General features: G+C 39.4%; 1 protein-coding gene across 5 annotated transcripts in view; it reads right to left on the bottom strand.

The window, feature by feature from the left end:
• Nucleotides 1-3804: 3804 nt before the first annotated feature.
• The window catches only part of HAPLN1 (hyaluronan and proteoglycan link protein 1), a 95082-nt gene continuing 78825 nt past the window's right edge, over nt 3805-20061 (bottom strand). For all 5 annotated transcript variants that reach the window (XM_085528744.1, XM_032441294.2, XM_085528743.1 and 2 more), the window contains 2 exons: nt 13942-14244; nt 3805-8051 (listed from right to left, as the gene is read on the bottom strand). In XM_085528744.1, the coding sequence (XP_085384870.1) occupies nt 7762-8051; nt 13942-14244 (593 nt within the window). In that variant the 3' untranslated portion in view covers nt 3805-7761. The remainder of the gene's footprint in view (nt 8052-13941; nt 14245-20061) is intronic.

Raw genomic sequence — 20061 nt, 5'->3', positions numbered from 1 at the left:
TAGAATGCTTCTGTTTTAAGGTGTATATACAAATTACTTTATTTATGCCAGAGTAGACCAAGATTTATAGACGATCTTCAGAAATTCTTAAGTGTAGATACAAAAAGGAAATATTAAGTGTAGAAGATCATATTTTATATATTAGAAAGATGGCCTTTCCTGGTATAATCATTGATGTAGTCATTTTATGGTAATTGTCTTTCAGATAATGTGAGAATTGAAAAGCTTTCCACAGTTCTGTGTTTTCTAGCTGAGGCTGTTCTTGTGCTTTAGGATGTCATCTCTTGGTGTAATAAATGTGAATGAGCCATTATAGAGGGAAGAAACAGAGAACTGAAATGGTTAAAATGCCCTAACTGCTCATTTTGTACTGAGTACAGTGTTTTGCAGAACCAAATATCCAAGGAGCCTCCCTTGAGACTCACTGATGCAGTAAAGCTCAGCTATAATTGACTGCAGTCAGAAGCAGCAAAAAGTCTTATTTTACCGTCTTTCCACACAGGCAATGTTTGGTGCATGCTAATAATATTATGTTGCACTGATAACTAAACAAAGAATATTAGTATTAGTCTTGCATAACAAATACATGGATTTTCAGTATCTTTTGGAACTGATTGGGATTCAGTAACTTAATGAAAACAATATGATTTCAGTTTAGCACTGGAACACTGTTCGACTTGCCTGAAAGCTACTCTCCAATCTTACTTTTGTAGTCTCATCTTCAGAGGCTGTGCACAACAGCCTGAAACTGCATGTTAAGAAACTGCCTAGCTCTGAGAGACTGTCTGGAGCCTGTTCAGTTTGAGGACCAGCCTGGGAGAAGTTACGTCAAGCAGCCTGATTCCTTCATGCTTTTTGTATTCTGAGGATGCTGGGGAGGGTCTTGTGATTTCCTCCCCATAGCCTCTAGTTTTTACAGTATGATACCTATGTACCCACCAGTCCTAACCATTCAGTCCCTTCCACTAGAGTAAAGGGAGCACACAGAATGTGCCTCCAATTGGACACACAGCTCAAAGACAGCAAGGACTGTCAAACAAACTTTGGTTTGTTCTTTTTGTGAAGTCGACAAATTACTCATTTGATTGATTATTAATTTCTCTGTGCAAAAGCACTTGAGGGCATAAATGTACACATACAGCCAAAATCCTGCATAAGACATTACGGCCACCCAGTGCACTTCCCTAGGACCTGAAATAAATCTGTATTACAGGTGCAAGAGTGCTGCATTCAGTACTGATAGCTGGGAATGGGCACTGTTAGAAAATACCACTGAGCTGTTATCCCTGTGGCTACACACTTATCAACAGCACTCCATGTTGTCCATCTGTTCTATGTCTGCATTAGCAAGTAAATCAATACCACAGGAGGGGTTCATCAGATAGGAGCAGTTAGTGCTGAGATTCTTACATCAGTGTATAATATTTTTCACTGGGTTAAATTTTAGTCTGAATCAAAAGCGCATTGCAGTTATGTGGGTTGAAGATACATGAAGGACAGGGGACTGCTTCAGACCCTTGCCTACCCCATAGGGCTGGGGGGCACTTGATGTCCACCTCCACTTGAGCTGACAATTTAGTTTCATAGAATCACAGCATCACCAAGGTTGGAAAATACCTACAAGGTCATCCAGTCCAACTATTCCCCTATTCCCAATAGCTCCCACTAAACCATGTCCCTCAACACAACATCCAGTCTTTCCATGAACACTCCCAGGGTCGGTGACTCCACCACCTCCCTGGGCAGCCCATTCCAGTGCCTGACCACTCTTTCTGAGAAGTAATACTTCCTAATGTCCAGCCTGAATCTCCCCTGCCATAGCTTGAAATCATTCCCTCTGGTTTCTAGCTAAAGAAAACTAAAGAAAAGTTAGATTTGAAAAATCAAAAGATCATTTTACAGGGCAGGGAAGTTGCTGTCCAAATCTACAAAGCAAACTCAGAGCTCCTTCCAGCTGCACCGTTCCTGATTTCCACAGTGTAGGCATCCTGCTGTGTTACCTGGTGGGTCTTCCCACTCCCGTGTACCTTCAAAAGCACTAACAAGGAAATAAAAACTCAAAAAAAAAAGCATCCCTGAGAAGAAAAAGAACAGTCACTTCTGCTTCGTGCGTGGTTACACAGAATACAGATTAGTCTTATAACAGGATTTAGAAGCTTGCCATGGTAAGGAGCAGCCTCGAATTCAAAAGCCACAACTCTTGAAATGAAGACTTGTTAATTATGCTGTGTTTGAGGTAGAACTTGAAATTACTGAAATCTGATGTTTCTCGACATAATCAGATAATTAATTTTCTGCTGTTAAAATCAGAATGAAATTAACTGGGAGGCAAAGGTTATCATGCTTGCAAATAACAGTGAACATGAGCATAGGAGGTAATGAAATGACATGCCGTACAATATATCCTTTTAATAAGGAATAGAAACTGAACCTCTCATTCAACTTGTATCACTGCAAACCACTTTCTTCTTCTTCTACTACTTTTTTTTCTTTGCTAGCCATTAATATATATCAAATATATATAAAAAAATACTGGTTGGTTGGACTGAAAAATATACTAGTGCATAATTCATTAGTTTAGCACTGCGTGAGGACTGCTGTCATTAGTTAAACAATTGCTTCTGGCACAACACTGATGAAATAGATGGACTTTGCATGTTAATCTGCAGTGTTTTCACAGATTGAGACGCTGTCAGACAAAAAAGGGGAAAATATTTCTTTTGTAATGAGAATTTCCCTCCTCCAGTTTGAGACTTGCTGAAGAAAAAGATGAAATCCTTTCCAAACCTTTGGTTCTATTTCAATACGTGTGTTGCTTTTCTTTTTTCCCCCCCAACTATTATTTGTTTCAGTTTCCATAACTACTAACAAATGTGTAAGCTTCAGCATCTTAGATCCTTCAAGAAGAACTATTAGCTGCTGTCCTTAATGAACAGAAAGCTGCTAATATCCTTTATGTGTAAACGAGAGAATGGCCAAATAACATGGCAGCCTATTACTTTGTTTACTATGTCCTGAGCCGGGGCGGGGGGGGAGAGGGAAATCCAGACATTCTGTGTCAGCTCCATCGAACACATGCCAAAATCCGGCCACTTACAAATGTGAATGCAGTGTCCCTGTCTCAAACAGTGGGACGTCATCCAATGGAAGCTGCTGTTAGAAAGGAGATATTAATTACTGAGGGGTTGTTTCTACCAAAGGTAGTTTTAATTTTATGCTTGATGCTCTGAAGTCAAAATGTCACCCATTTAAAAATTGCTTTAACTATATTATTAGAAAATCAAGTAAGTAAATCTCATCCTGCATTGATTTTATTACAGATTTCCCTTGACCCCAGTGATCAGATTTTCAGATCAATCACCTTTGAGGCTCTTTCTCATTTATTTTTAAACATGGATGATAAGCTTTTAAAAGATTAATGTTCCTCAGCAAACTAGTGCACCGCATGTAACTTTCAGGGTTAAATCTCCAGCACAGATCAATACTTGCGTGCAGAAACCCTGTGATTGCAGAAGCTGAAAATCTGGCCCCATGCTTTGAATAAATAATTATTTGCTTGTCACTAAAAATCTTTCCTGTCACACATTATATAAAGAGGGATTTCTGTGTGTTTTTAGTTTGTAAGCCCAGAGGATCAAAGAAGGAGTTTCATAATTTATCTGAAATGTGACATGCTGTTCCACATGCAATTTCTGGCAATGCAAATGCAGTGTACTTTGCACCAACCAAATTTAAAAAATAAGAATAAAATATTTAAAAAAAAAAGGAAAAAGGGGAAAAAAAATAGAAAGAAAGAAAACAACCTTCCTTGAATATACTTTATTTTATTTTAGATGATGGGAGAGAACACAAAATAAAAACTGGCACTTGCATTTCTGTTTTCAAAGTGCTTCAGAGAAGCATGAAACAAAAGCTCTGGAATATGGTCCTCTTTATGATCACTGTAAATCATTTTCACAGAGTAATGACTTATTTTTTTCCTTTCCCTGTGCTGGTAATTGCTTTGTTTACTATGTCAAAGTTTCTTCATGCTTTGACCTTTTTGCATTCCCTTTTGTCTTTTCTGGGAAAGAAGAGCGGCCAGTCAATAAGAAGAAACCGTCATATTGAAAAAGCAACATGATTTAATTGTCGTCATTCATGGGCATTAAAATCCAGGTACATCGTGAAGTACAAGATAATGACAGAGAACATGAATTGATTCTAGTGATAGAATTTTCTCCCACCAACAGAAAATAGCACAGACTGTTACCCAGTTCTTAAGCTGCTTTTAAAGGTTTTTATCCGAGCACCTATCTAGCTTATGCAAAAAAAGCAGGAAACGTCCTAACATTTGACATTATAAAAGGAAATGGAGTCAGTAGCTGTAAAAATAAATAGAATTCATGTCTTTTTGCCTATCTGTGCCCATTTAGAAAGTATTCATACACTTTTAATGATTTTTAAACCTGCTTACATTAGAGCTAATTATACTTTCCATACAAACATATTTTCATCACACTATCCCTTTTAACTTTATCTGTAATAATAATATATATAATGTTGCATATCAATATAGTTATCTAAAACTAGCTTGATCCCATGTTAGACTATTGGGCTTTTTGTAATTAACATGACGAATGTAAAGTCATGTACTGAGACTCCATTACACGAGCATTTACTTCCTAGCAAGCGGTATCTTCAGTGCGAACTTACAGCTACAGCTGAGCGATAATTTTGCCACTTGTGCTCATACAGCAGCCAAGGGCCCCTCTTTCCTTGCTGTGCCATGGCCTCATCACACTGCCGGACTGGGAGTGGCGGAACATCTCCCAGAGCCAGAGAATACGTGGGTAGTGCAGAGCCCACTCAGCCACCAGCCGGTCTGGGTGATGTGCTACGCCGGGGTTGTCACAGCGGCAGCCCCAGGATGCGGAGGCAGAAAGCATAAGCAAGAGCAAGCCTGAGACTGCTGTGATTTAGGACCTGACCAGCCATCCCCAACATGTTGCAAAGTTGACGAAAGGCATGATTTGCCTTTCCTGCAGTGCCTTTGGTCTAGCAGTGAGGGCACTTTAGCCAGCCCCACGAGTGGGTTGGATGACTACATTTTTATGCAGGTACATTATAATCCCCAATCCTGCAAAAAAAATGTGTCTGGGTGAAACCCTGTGAAGGTTTTCCCTGGAGAGGTAAAAAAAAAAAAAAAAAAAAAAAAATTAAATTAAAAAAATAATACCATGAGGGTCTCTTAATTGCTGTGCAGTAAGAACACTGAGCAGACTCCCACCGGCCAAGCAGATCTTTGGGTCTGCCCACTCTGCAGCAGCTCTGGTTCCAGCTGAATGAACAACCACTCTGGGACATTTCCCATGGCTTTTCCTATTCCACAGCTCCAGAAGAAACTTTCGAATACTGTCTGCCTCTGTTTCCATACTTTTGAAGGTTAGATGGGGGAACAACATGTATTTCTACTGGTCACAGTCCAGTCTTGCACACTCCATTATTCCTCTTGCACAAATACTCTTTGCTACTACTTCCATTTCCGTTTCTGTTTCTCCCAGGTGTGTGGAAAAGATTCTGGTGCCCTTAGAAAGTGTGTGAAATGGGTTCCAATTTAAAAAATGGCTGATGGGTAAAGATTATGTGGGATTAGGGGCTTGGCTTATAATTACTCTCTGTTAAAAACTAAGTAATAGAGCTTCAAGAGAATCCAACTTTAAGTTTGAATAAAAAAGGGAAATGGGTAGTTTGGCACCAAGATCTGTTAATCTGAGTAGTATGAGAAAGAACTCGTACTGACAGTGACTTAGAATGATGGAGAGTTGCCTCTGAGCTTGATGGGAATGAACTCCAGAACAACACCTCTCGCACCATAGTATCTCTCCACTGCAGTCCTATTCTTTATTGTTCCTGGTTTGTTCACAGGTTGGAACAGAGGACCACATTGGACCACATCCACTCTGGGAAACAGGTTTACTCATGTCCATGGGAGCATATCCACACAAAGCTATTCACAAAAGCTTACTGGTTGCTGCCTACTTAGATACATTCCTCTCTTTGATATGGAAGCAATGGGACGATACAAAACTTTGTGCAATACTAATATTGGTCCACTGATATCTTCATTGTCAGCAAGTGTGGAGTAGGAAAAGAGTTCTACATTTTTAAGTGGTAGAACCAACACTGGATAGACAACTTCAAAATGCCAAAGACATTACTCAAGACCAAGAGGTTTTTATCAGTGGTCTCTGATTTTTGGATATCCAGCTTGAGACACCGTAAGTGGAGTAAATTTTCAGAAAGCCTTGAGCACCTGCTGTCTGTAAAACTGGCTGTATTAAGGTATCTGAAGATGAGCACCAGGAATTGGATGAATCCAAAATAAGTTTTCATCGGAAATTCAAATTCCATCAAATTGGCATTTAAGGAGGACTTAGTACTTTAGGCAGCTCTGAAAGTCCTAGGCACCATGCACAGTGCAAGTTTACCTCAGACACTGGCAGATATAGGTAAACATCTTCATCCTAGGCCACTACAGATTAGAGGGAAGAATTTCAGTAATTCAGGGCTAGCAGTACTATTTTTTTCTTCACTGATAGTTTAAAAAACAGATGTACATTTAGATACAGATGGGATGTATGGAAATAAAGTACTTTTTCTCTTCTAAACCTTAATAGCTGGTTTCAGATTTTATTTAATAATCTTCTTCTAAGACTTAATCATTTAATTTTTTTTTTTTTCCGGTTTTTATTTCTTGTGATGTGTAAATAGCTAAGAAATATTAAATACTATAATATCTTTAATTAAGACAATAACATTTCAAAGGCTAATGTAAATTCAAGCTGCTAAAGTCTATAATTTTTCTGTCCAGCAGTTCATTTACACAACTGCCCTGAGTAGATGCTATATGCGGCTTAGCAAACGGCCCTAAGAGTTTTAAAATAACTCAGTAAAGCTACTCAAAGGTAATGCAATACTTCTCAGGCATCTTTAATTTGAGTTAAGAAGAAAATAGGGTTTTCTCATTAATTATTAACCCACTTCTTCAATGATTTATACACATTAAAAACACAATTGAAACATTCAGAAGTAATTGTGCTTGTAAATATGTATGGGATCATGAGACTGGTTTTCAGAAAGGCAAGGTTTTATGCTGCAAAATAAATCCTATATTTCTGGACTGTTTTAACTGCTTTTATTAAACTGTTATATTGTTCCCATGCAAAAACAGTGAAAACAGTCTTTTCTAATCTAGTTTGCTATTGGTTTTGTGTTGTCTTTTTTTTTTTAAAGATTTTTTTTTTTAATTTTTATTTTTTGCAAAACCTCACTGACCCCTATAAACAAAAACATCTCATCTCAAAACTCCAGATACAATCAGTTTGCGGTGTATCGCAAACGGGTACAAATATGTAAAATTTGTGCTTTTAAAAGCTTCTGCTTTGAGTAGCCTTACATTCCGTAACTGTGTCCTAGCAATTGTCAAGCTCTATTGCATGCCCCATTCAGGAAAATTATATCTTGTTGGGATGACATAGCTTAAAGAATTTGGCTCTTCTTACCTAGAGCTTCCATTAAATTATATTAATTTTAAATATCTATGGAATGATACTCTTACAAAAACATTTAAACAAAAACAAATTAATGGGTTTGGTTTATGAAAATGACTCTACAGTAAGTAAGAAAGGTTCATCACAGTTTTGGTAACTTGCATGAGTTCATATCGAAATCTTTCACACGTTCTTAATGAATTTAAAACTGCTGCAGCTCTAGGTATTTTCAGTTGTACGCTCTGAAACAGTAGACACCGTACAGCTTGTGCTTTTTATCAGGGAAGCCTACAAAGCGGACAGCAGCCTCGTTGGGGCTGCAGCGTTTTCTGGGTCTGGAGATGGGGTAGCGGACGCTGCCGTCTGCCAGCCAGCCGGCGTCGCAGCGGTCATAACCAAGGAGCTTCCAGGCAGCGAATATCTGCCCAACCTTGGCAATCTGGGCACCATCCTTCAGGCAGGCCTGCACAGCTTCATCATAGGTCAGCTTGGTTGGGTGAATCAGGTAGTAAAAACGACCTGGGGAGAGAAGGAAGGAGAAAGATGTGTAAGGGAAAAGCATATTATCAAGGGAGGTCTTGAGGAGAAATGAGGATATCAGCTAACTTAGCACACCATAGTAACTTCAACTGCATAGGCATTAAATGCTAACTGATCCATCGCAATGCACTTCATAGAATCACAGAATGATCTGGATTGGAAACGGTCTTAATGCCTACCCAGTTCCAGCCCTTTCCCATGGGCAGGGCTGCACTCCACCAGATCAGGTTAGAATAGGGCCCCATCCAACTTGGCCTTGAGTGCCAGCTCTCTGAGCAGATGTGACAGGGCCTCACCGTCCTCTGAGTAAAGGGTTTCCATCTAACATTCAGCCTCACTTTCCTCCTCTGTCTGCAGAGAATAGCAGGAAGAACTTAAGGGATTCAGTGGAGGCTGTTCTGAGACCAGCATCAGGCTGCTACATTCAATCCAGTGAAATGCCTAAGGAACCTGAGAAATCAGGTAGAGCAGATCTCATACAGCTGCATCTTGTTGTTAGAGAAGGGAAATTAGTTAAACGTCCAAAGCCGCACAATCCTACATCATGCTCTCAACATTAGATGAAAACTCTTTGTGAGCTTCCTTCTCGGAAGCGTTGCAAGATATGGCCTTTGAAAGTTTTTGGGTGGGAGCTGCTGGAGCTAGCACATGCAGTTCTATTCTGATTAAGTATAAGCACAATTAGAAGTTCTTTTTCTTTCTTTCTTTCTTTTTTTTTCTTTTTTTTTTTTTTTTTTCCCCTTCTCCCTGTAAGAAAAATGAGATATTGCACGTCTTGTCTTCTCAGAAGCAGAGTTTGAACCCCTGGTAGATCAAAACCATGCCTGCTATAAGTCTTCATTAGCTGTGCCACAAACATTCACCGCACTTCTTCAGCTCTGTTTCTCTTTAGGCATCAAAGGGCACATCGGTACCGTACCACAGCACTGAACCAATAGAGCAGCTAAGAAAAATGCGCCTCCGTCACAAGGTAATGAAAACACATGCCAGCAAGTAGTGCTCGAAGACTCCTCTGTACCAATCCACAAGTAGCAATAATACTAACATTAATTTCACTTATCAAGACAATGTAACTTTATCATAAGCCTTTCACTCATTAAACTTATTTATCAGATTTCTAAGTTAAGTTCACAACAGTTTTTGACCTTACTGCTCTATGAAAGAGGCAAGTTGTCTGAAAAAACAAATCCATTTATTCATGTGGGGCAAGCACACTGTCTGCTTCTGAATTAAAAATGCATTCCAGCAAAACACCCATTTTCTTTCTCATAAACAACAGTTAAGCACACAGAACAGATTCTGCACAAATAACTTTCTTGGTGAAGAAAAAGCAGCAGGAAGAAGAATGAGTTATGTCTAAATCCCAGCAAAAAAAAGCAGAGAGGTTTTTTGAAGTGAAGAAATGTCAGGTTGGGTGAAAACATAAAGATAATTGAATTAGCTTTGTGTGAAGGTTTGAAATTTTATACTATGATGGGATTCATCTAAAAAAAAGGCACTTATACTGTGGAGAAGTACCTTTTAAACAATTTCACTGTTGTCAGAAGCAGTGTCTACAGTATTTTCACTGGAGCAGAGTGTATAATTGTCCCTTTGTAAAATGCACTGATTCCATTGCAGCAAGTTGGTGACATTTACAGGCTGTTGCTGAAGAGAATGTTTATTAAGTGGAACCCTGTTCTTACTTGGTTTTTAAGAGGTTTCCCTAAAGCAAATAGGATTTCAGACTTAAGGGAACAGGGATTTGGACTGATAGTATGTAAACTTCACCTAGCTTATTAGTTGCTCTTCAAACCATATGTCAGTGGAATGCAATTTCCTTGGGATTTGCAGTAAGGTCAGGCTTTTGACATATGACATCAATAATAAAAACTCCTACACTCCGCCCCTTCCCTAAATGAGAGAACTTTAGCATCAAACCCCACACGAGTGGGACATGCACACAGAATGACAGATTAAACAAAAGACTGTGAATAGACCTGGTGCAGATTTACTGTTTTTCCCCTGCCAATAGGTTAGAAGTGCTCCAAAAATGCTCAGTCTTAGTTCTCATTAATTCACGTGGAAGTAGGGAGAAGTGCTAATCCTCTGTCTGTAATTAATGTTTGGGAGTTAGGTCATTCCTATGGAGAATGAGTGTGCCTGGCTTGACTTTTCACCCCGAATCAAGGGGCAGGAGTTTACGCAAACCTAATAGAACCCCACTTATAACAGCTATTTTAAGGTTTTGCTTTTAACAGATCAGCTTAAAGAGCAAAATTTGAGCACTTGACTTAAATACCCACTGCAGGAGCATGGCAGACAATGCACTGCCAGTGGAGATTTTTTTTCCACCCTCAGCTCTAAATTGGGTACTTCAAGGCAAAGTTTTTCCATCTAAACCAGGTGCAGAGGAGGTGGGACATCATGCTTAGCGGTACTGAAAGATGGTACCACCCCACCTGATGTGTTCTGTGTGAGAGCCAACACAGTGCCTGACAGGGAGGGCTCTTGCCCATGTGCTCAGGGAATCAAATTGTTTTGACAAGTAGAGAGCGCACCTCAAACGGCAATGAGTTGGCATTCTCAGCATGCAGCACAAGACATAGAACTATCATCAGCTCTACAGACTCAGCTCAGCGTATCTCACTGCCACAGCAGCCAGCTGCGGCCAATGCTCTTCAAAATGCATAAAAACTGCACAGGTGAGAGGCACTTTTCATTCCTTCAAAAATAAGATCACGATATGCAGGTTGAAATCAATGTTCCACTCAGGTAACTGCATTTAAACTGCTACATTAAATGCATGGGTATGATTTTTGAAAATCCTCTTCCATTCCCCCCAGGAGCCACTGGCTCAGAAGCACCCACTTTTCAGAAAGGGCATATCATTTTTCTTTGGGTAGTTTTGTTTCCCCTTTTAGATAAATGGCTACATGCTCAAGTACTCTATTTATCAGTGGTCAAATGAACAGCCAGCATGCATCATTTGGAAAAGATCTTCTACTGTTTTAAATGGTGGTGGTTGGCTCATTGTGTGCATTACTGAAATAAGCAGCTGCACTCACATAAAATCGCTGTATTTTTAGTTTTGTTAACGTGCGATAATTTTATTAAATTTTGCTAGATGTGACAACAAATAATTAATGCATTGAAGTTTGGTGTGTAAGGTACATAACAAAATGCACATAAATCAGCTGGAAGTGTGATGCAAGCAGTATTTAGACATCTTTTTTTTTGTTCCATTTTAGAGGAACCCTCCTGGACATGTTCTCATGTAACTGCCTGCACAGCCACAGAAAACAAAAAGTTCCTCTATGAACCAATCAAAGGAAGGAGTTACACGGACAGAACAAAATGCTCAAATAATGCACTTAAACTGCTCCAAGAAAAGACACCGTAGAGGGTAATTTTGTAAAGTAATGAGTATTGTATATTGTACTGCAGAAGAACTTTGCTGAAACAATTTTCCTGCACAGTTAAGAGGAACAAGTACATAATTCTTTGCTAACAGAATGAAAGTACTTCTTGGTGTTCACCAAAGAGAGGTCCCATAGCTCCTGAGTGAACACACTGAATCTGGATTAGAACTAACTGCGTTGATGATTATATTTCCATTTTTTCACCTTAATGCCTGAACAATTACGTACCTTCATTCTCCACTTTAAAACTAAGCCTCAGCTACTTAAAATTGAGCCTTTTTTTTACGCCTCCCCTGAAGTCATAAGGTATTTAGGGATGTCTTTCTCTAGAAAGAACCCAAACTAAACCTCACGCCCTCCAGTTACTCACAGCAGCTCACACAACTGACACTCTTTGAACTGTGCTTTTATTTTCAAGCTAGCATTGCATGCTCTCAGTCCTGAGGCCACTGGTGTGTTTCCAGCTCCCTCACAGAGAGCTGAAGGCTCCTCTGTTTTAGACCATCAGGAGACTCCAGCCGTCACTGCCACTTCTGGTGTCCTGACCACCTCTCATTTTCCTTGGCTGTTCCTGAGCTGAGAGAATCAATATTGGGTGTTGCAGAAATAGCTCTGTGCCCAAAGCCACTATCTCTGGCAGTTGCAACCTGGTGGCAAACCAGGTTATTATAAGATTTTTCCTTTTACAGTGAGAACACTAATGACATTGTTAAACACACATAAGCTGTCCAAGGTGTTAAGCTGCAAATAAGATGCTGGCATTCTGGGGGCATTTCTGGGATTATAGTGGATGTTTTAAGTGTGCTCAGAATACAAATAGTGGAGAACATAGGAGAGACACAGGAGGATATGTTTTCTGCTGACACCCTGAGAGAAGTATTTGGAGGTGAGCTGAAGGGACCTGAGTAAAGTGGTATTCCACTCTTCACATCACAGTCTTGCTGTGTGGTATTCTGTCTCATACGTCATTTTAGCAAACTCCCTAAGCACGAGATCAATGCTGTTGCCTCCTCTTTCACTTCTCTGCCATCTCTATACCATATTCTCATCTTGCCTCATTCCTCTTCCTCCTCCTTTCTCTTGCAGTATCAGCGTACAGACAGTATTTGTCTGTCAGTACTTCTTTTTTTTTTTTTTTTCCCCCCCAGAAATGTTTTTTTCTCTTTCCTTGAGAGATACTGTCCAGCTGCTGGTGTGGTCAATGGTGGTCTTTAGTGACCAGCGAACTCAAGAGCTTATGCTATCAGCACTTTAAATAGTGCAGCTATCAATTTTATTTTTTTCCTCTGTTTATTTTAATCCTCGGTGCTATTTTTTTTCTCTAGATTTAAATGAGCATATGATGAGCTCATATAGGATTCTGCCTTGCTTAAACGGAACAAGAGAAAAATGAGCCAAAGTTTTCTGTAATTATGTAGCATGATAAAAGTCACACAAGCATTTGTTTCTGACTGTGTCCTACCTAATTTTTTATATTATTAACTCGAGAATTTGTTGTCTTTTTTCTTTCTGAGAGGGTGGGACAGGCTTAGCATTAAGGCATATTGCCTGAGAACAAGGTTTATGTTTATTTTTATGTATGCTGTAGGGCAAAAATGCTTCACTGAGGATAAGCAATCTGAGCATAAACAAAAAGGGCTGTGCTCCTTGGTCTCGTTGGGCTGAATGCCAAACACGTGTGAAGTGAACTACCCCTAAGCACAATGCTACAGAGGGCTGTAGGCTCCTTTTGCACTTCTTACTTGCAGTGCTCCTCTCATTCACAGCCATGCTTTGTAAATCCTTTCCAGCCATTAGATTAAACCTTAAATTATAGCAATCTGAGATGAACAGATCAGCTCACTTCATACCTAAAGTAAAATCTACTAAGAGCTGAAATTTTGCAGTCACTGGAATAAGCTTTAGGGCAGACCAAGCTCAGAGTAAGAGGGAATGTCTCAGTTTTGACAGCATGCTAAGATTAGAAATCTGAGTTATTAGTTATATAAGCTAGAAAAGACTTTGCTGATAAGGAAATATTTGTCCTATTAGACTTGTTGTATGAGCTGGAGCTGCTTGAGGCAACAGCAGAGATGAAATGGCAATTAGAATTTCATTTTGGTGACACTGATGTTGTAAAACATCATAATTATAATTGAATTCAACGGGAAATCTCAACGAAAGAAATTGCTAGTTTATTCATTTTAACTGAAACAGAAATTAAGAAGGCATGTTTAGTGGGGTGAAATTGAAGATACAAGAAAGCACTACTAACATTAGCTCCAAGTTCTGAAAATAATCTGCACAAACACATGGCACAGCCACCATTACTGTGGTTACATGTCTTTTTAAATCCATCAGTAACATTTCCCAAGGCTAGCCTTTGGCCAGCCAAATGCCATCTGCTGCTCTCTGCTGCCGCTGGCATCTCGTTCTTTTCAAAGCATGGAACAAGCCCCTCACATGGTAAATGCAAACATGATTCTTACCATTGAAGTTTGAAGTAAAACAGAAAACATCATATCGGCTCTTCTCTTTATCCCAGAAGCCATAGTTTCGGACACCAGGCACCGTATTCTTCCCCCCGCAGGGCTCCCTGGGCTTCGTAATAGGGTACTGCACTGAGCCATCGCTGAGCCAGCCAGCATTGCACCAGTCCAGCCCTGACCTCCAGGCATCATAGAGCTGGTCGAAGGAGGCAATGATGGAGTCCTGGTCCAGGCAGGCTTGTTGAGCCTCATGGAAGTTCAGGTTATAACGACCCAGACGTGGAGAATAGGGGAATACAACACCTGAAATGACAGAAAGAGGTGAGCTGGGGGGTCACCACCACTAGAGGGGTTTTGAGTCTTCAACACTGAAAGAACAGAAGAAGCAGCATTTACAGTTGTTAGAAGGATAAATGAAGATCAACTCCAGGATGTGTTAAGTCATAAAATCACAGAATCATTAAGGTTGGAAACAACCTGTAAGATCATCTAGGCCAGCTGTCCACCTGCCACCAACACTACCCACTAAACCATGTCCCTAAGTACTACGTCTGCCCTTCCCCTAAAATTTCCATGAAATTGTGTGTGGTTTTAGAAAGGTTTTAGGAAGACATTCATGATACAACCCAGCTGCTTTTGTCAGTTTCTCACCACTCAAGAAGGAAAAGCTCCTCACAGAGGGAACAAAATTTCTTTAGTACCAGACAGATGCAGAAAGGTAGGGCAGAGAGACCTTGCAGCATTTGCAGTCATCACCTTTATTTCACAGATCTTTATATTTGTTTCATAATTGTTTCATAAATTCATAAATTCTCACTGTGAGAGTGAAAGGGCACAGGAACAGGCTGCTTGGAGAGGTTGTGGAGTCTCATTCTCTGGCGATACTCAAGACCCATCTGGATCCTTTCCTGTGTGACTTTCTACAGAGAGCCTGCTTTAGCAAGGGGTTAAACTTGATCTCCAGAGGTCCTTTCCAACCCCTACAATTCTGAGATTCTGTGAAGAATATTATCTGTTGTTAAAAATTGCATTTCGAAGCATAAAAGATGTGGAATAAAATGCTGAGGAGCCGCCTCCTCTTATGGCTCTGATAAAAGACTGTACAAAAAAATAGACTTAAAACAAAACTTTGGATCAGTCCACTGTAACTTTGGCAGGGTTTAAAAACTTTACCCAGATCTAAATTTTATGGTTGGCTTCAGCCCAGTCTTCATAATAAGCTGAAATAAAATGGCATTCGAGAAGATCCAGCTCAGAGAGTTTATTCTCAAACATCTCTGCAGGACTAGTTGCTGTGGGATGCCAAGAGGCTGAAGACAAGGTAACACATTATGGAACGAGCAAAAAAGTTTAAGCCAGTGCAGACATCCATCTTTCTTTTTATTTTCTGCCTGCTGATGAATTCTCCTTGTAAGACGTTCCTTGTCTCCAGGGCAATGTACAGAGCATAGGATACTGAAATTATATTACAGGCATGCAAGACAGTCAGCATGCAATGAAGTCATTCTTCTTCTTGAGCAGTCAGTCCACTTTGGTGTCTATTCCACTGCTATCTTAGCATTCCCTTTCTTTTCATCCTCTCCCTCACTCATTTATCATCCAAGTACTGTTATTTTTGTTAAATAAAATCTTTGTTATTACTAAACCTCAGTGACTTGATCCAAGAAAATAAAGCATACAAACGTAAACTTGGCAAGGGAATAATAAACAAGATTTTGTTCTCCCTCAGCAATTAGCTAGAGGTTCTGCTGACCTTCTTCCCTTTTCTAAATTCTTTCTTAAAGGGTTTTTCAGTTATTAGTTGTTCTGAACTATAAAGCATGAATGAAACGTAACATATCGAGTGCTGCTAACTATAACTTAACAAACATGTAGCTGTCACTATTTCATTATTTTCTGGCCCAGAAGTGGACATGAGAAACTGAAGAGCTAAACTTAAATTATTTTAAAGACTGAGAAAAAAATTCAACAGATTTAATCCCTTAAGGTTTCCAAAATCACATTTTTTAGATTGCTAAATATGTATCTTAATTTGTTACCAATGTACTTGAGTTTGACGGTTTGAGACATAATGTTTTAATAACATAAACATGCAGAAAATTGTAATATTAGCTTTGAGCTACATTTGAGTAGACTGCATAGAAGCTGATTTCTGTCTGAGTTCATCTGCAGTACACGTCTGCAACTGATTAACACTAATTTCATCCTGCAGATGGGGGTGGCCATTGGTGATTTTGTACAGCAAAAGTGACTGGATACATGTTTTGTGTAGCTCTGCATTATCTTGCATCTTTGCTCATATTATTCTTTCCCCTTCAATTTCCTATCAAACCGAACACTGAATTCATAGCTAGTCTTACTATTTGTCTTTCTTTTGGTAAAACTCAGCAGTTCTGAACTTCAGTTAATTGCCCAGCATCTTCTTCAGTCTTGGATCTTACAGGCTGTCGAAAGATAATCCATCCCATCTGTTCCTGAACGGACAAAAGCTGTCTGGAGGTTTGACTCTGTTCCCAAACTAAAGACTGATTCAAAACTCCTGACTCCAACGCTGTGTTTTGCCACCAGACAAAACACATATTTCCAAATGTTAACAAAGTTAATTTAGGAAATGGAGGAAGAGAACACCCAGCCTCAAATGGACAGAAATTAATAATGCTTTTTTTTTTTTTTTTTTAGTCATTTGAAGGCTCCAGAATGTCTTCCACAAGGAAAGAATGGTCTTCCTCTTCCAAACACTGGCGGTAGCCTTTTTAGTCTGGATTTCACTCCAGCTGAGTGTGAACAAAAGCTGTTAATCCCTCCATGTTTTCTGTAGCATGTCTTGCTGGCAGGCTTCACAGCAATGGCACCCATGTGCAATCAGGCACTTCTAGCAATCTACCAAAAGCTGTGTAGGCAGAGGACTGATGGGAGCCTGTTTAAAACCCAGAGAATTGTAGTTCCCTCTCTCTGTTGCAGGAAGAATGAGCTGAAGGGCATTAGGTGGTCCATCTCCTTGCCTCAAGGAAGCTGCTGAGACTCTAATGGAGCCTGAATGAGGAATGAAAACATATAGTATAGATTTTGAAACATGCATTTCTCTGAAAATGGGCCTGTCCCCAGGGAAAGAACTTGCTGCTCAGGAAGAACCTGAGAAACACTGGTTCACTGGAGAGTAAATCTATCACTGAAAGGCTTGCTGTATGCACCTGTAGCTATGCAACCATTGTCGTACAAATAATGGAAACCAGGATTTGTATCAAAAGAGAAGATGTGGAAGTATAACATATGATAAAAGAATCCAAGAGAAAGGAGAGAGGGGGACAAGTGAAACTGTCTTGGGAAGCAACATCATAAATGTTTTTATGTGGAAGTGTTTACTGCTACCCTGATACAGGAAAATTCTTTTTATTTTTTATTATTTTTTTAGAGGGAGAGAGAACGTATATCTGGCTTATGAGAATCAAATATTCAGTTAATAAGGGGAGAAGAATCAGAGAAGCAAAACTCAGTTCTGATCTGTTACGTGTATGTTCTTATATGCAGGTAATCCCTAACACTCAATACAGGTACTTTGTAGTTACCTACTCACTGCAGGTACATTCACAATACAAGGAGTTGTAACGGTTATCTAATATAACAAGATGAAGAAATAAACCCAGAAAGTTCAATTCCTGTAACAATTTATGGGCATCTATTAAGCTAGCACCATGGGCAATTAGCAAGTTTAAGAGCATTTACAGATAGAAGAAAATTTCTGTTAATACATATGGGAAAAAATAGGACTTTTTACAGCCAGAGTAAAGAAACTGGCTTCCTTGAGTTGTAGCCTAGACAGAAAAGCAAATTTTCTTGTAGCCAGTGTAAACACTAGTTAAAGTAGGGTTTGCTATATTCTGTACTGCAGGATACAGTTTTACATTGGCAGGTTTGTACACTTTAACGCAAAATTTTCCATGTTGGATTTCTAAGATTCTGTGATTAGTAAGTGGTAGGTCTCTAATTTTCCTTCAGATTCCACCTCCATTTCTCCACCTGTCTGATTACGCAGCACTGGTTGCATGGGTGGGCTGGCAGGTTGCTTCTTCAACCTCAGTCTAGGGCCATTCATCCACAGTGCCCCATAACCAAGCTGTCAGAGCTAATCAGTCCTAAGTCTTTTAGCATCTTCAAGTCACTGTTTCTAGATAAATTTTGGTTTCTCTATTTTTTACTTTTACTTCACTGCATCCTTGAAGTGCCATTTCTCACACTGGAAGCAGTACAAGTGTGTTTGTAAAGAGCTGCTACCCTGACACAGAAGGAATTACATTGGACAAACATGATTTGCTCTTGCAAAACTGCTATTGTCTTTTAGAAAAAAACTTGTCTTTTAAATGCTCACAAATAGCATGCCCTATGTGATCAGTTTTACAGTAAACAGATCAACAAATTGTCATGCAGAGACTATTTTAAATAGCTTTTGGTGTATGAGTGTAACAGCAGCACGTAGGAGAAATAGGTAAGATATCATTAGGCCAAACGTAATTAAAAAATAAGACTAGATTAGAAATGATAACTGTGACAATTTGGAAGAACTTATTTCTTTGGACATTTTGGATTTATTTGCTCTGGTTTTGACCTATAAGGTCTGTTTTTGAAAAAGAAGCTTGATCTTTTTCTTGCTCTGTCTTGGAAGCTAATGAGCCTCCAAGCAAGGCCACAAAACCTGCTGGTTTGGAGTTTGTGTGGAGCCATCTAAGGTTTGCCTCCAACTGAGAAGCATAGTCTACAGATACTTTCAATAGTTTTATCTAGATCTGCACATTTCTGGTACAGTTGAATGCATAAAATATTTATTTTATAGACCATACTGTATAGAATGTACTCGCATTGTTCCACTTCCTCTGCCACCTGGCCCATGAATCTCAGTACCATGAAGAAACAGCATACATAACCTGTGCTGGAGCAGTGTGAGCAATGGACACAGCTGGAGGATTCACCTGTCTGGAAAACCAAAGCAGATAGACCTGGCATGGGGAGATTCACTGCATTGTTCTTGTAAGACAGGGAAACAGTAAAGCACGAACATAAAATGTAGTGCAGAAGAGTAACATGCCAACATAAAGGAAATTTAATGCAAACTGAGAATTCTTTCTTTGCTTATGATTCAGGCAACTATATCTCTCTACCACAGGGGGCCTTTTAATATGTTAAGCTTTTGACTCTCATGACAACTGTAAAAGAATGCAAAGTTAACAATCCTTATTTTACATACAGGAACATGGGATGGCCAGTTCAGTGAGAAAATGGCTTTGGTGACAAGGTCAGTATAAAATATGTATCCCACTATCTACAGTTCCTGCCACTTCCAGACACCATGCCAAATGCAACAGCCCCATTCTTAGACTCTGCATTTAAGGGCAAATGTGAGATGATAATGTTGATAAGGCTGAAGAGTTTTTGAAAGATAGAAATACAGAAAGATGGAAAGAAGGAAAGAAGGGAGGGAGGGAAGAAGGAAGGGAATGGGGAAAAGGAGAACAGGAGGGAGGGAGGATTGGCACAGTTCTTCACTTCCATAGTAGCAAAGAGAACATGCAAAAAATATGTGTAAGATATGTAACTGAGCCTAATTCCTTTAAAAAATAAAAATTACAAAAAACACCCAAAAAAAACCAACCCCAGTTATTGTGCACAGCTTATTTAATCACAGTACAAGGAGGCTTTTATGTCTAACAAGAATATAACACTACCACTTTCAGGGAAGATAAAAGGTACTCTGAGGTAGAGGTCAACTATTTTCACATTTATAAATTAATATGATTTTGCTCAGGCAAATCTATGCCATTTGTACAGTGAACTCACTCTGAAGTGTTATTTTGTACTGCTAGCAGGCATTTCTTAGTATAAATGGTTTTGTCTTGCTGCCAGTTAACATCCTTAGGGCCACCATCTCAGGACTTCATGCTACTGATGCAAATCCTTCCTACTGTGAGATAAACCTTATTACTTACAACAGGTGCAGAATGTTAGTGTGGAGTAGCATTTTTACTTTTGTCCAAATTGACTGATTTTTTACAGATCATCCTGATCTATGCTGCACAAAAGCATGAAACAGCATTCAAAGTGGGCACTGAATAAAGTTACAGATGAGAT

Source organism: Coturnix japonica, chromosome Z (genome assembly GCF_054131305.1).
Source record: "Coturnix japonica strain WE chromosome Z, WE-NBRP24, whole genome shotgun sequence".
Lineage (NCBI taxonomy): Eukaryota > Metazoa > Chordata > Aves > Galliformes > Phasianidae > Coturnix > Coturnix japonica.
Note: the sequence above shows the minus strand (reverse complement) of the source record. Positions and strands in the feature narration are given on the sequence as shown.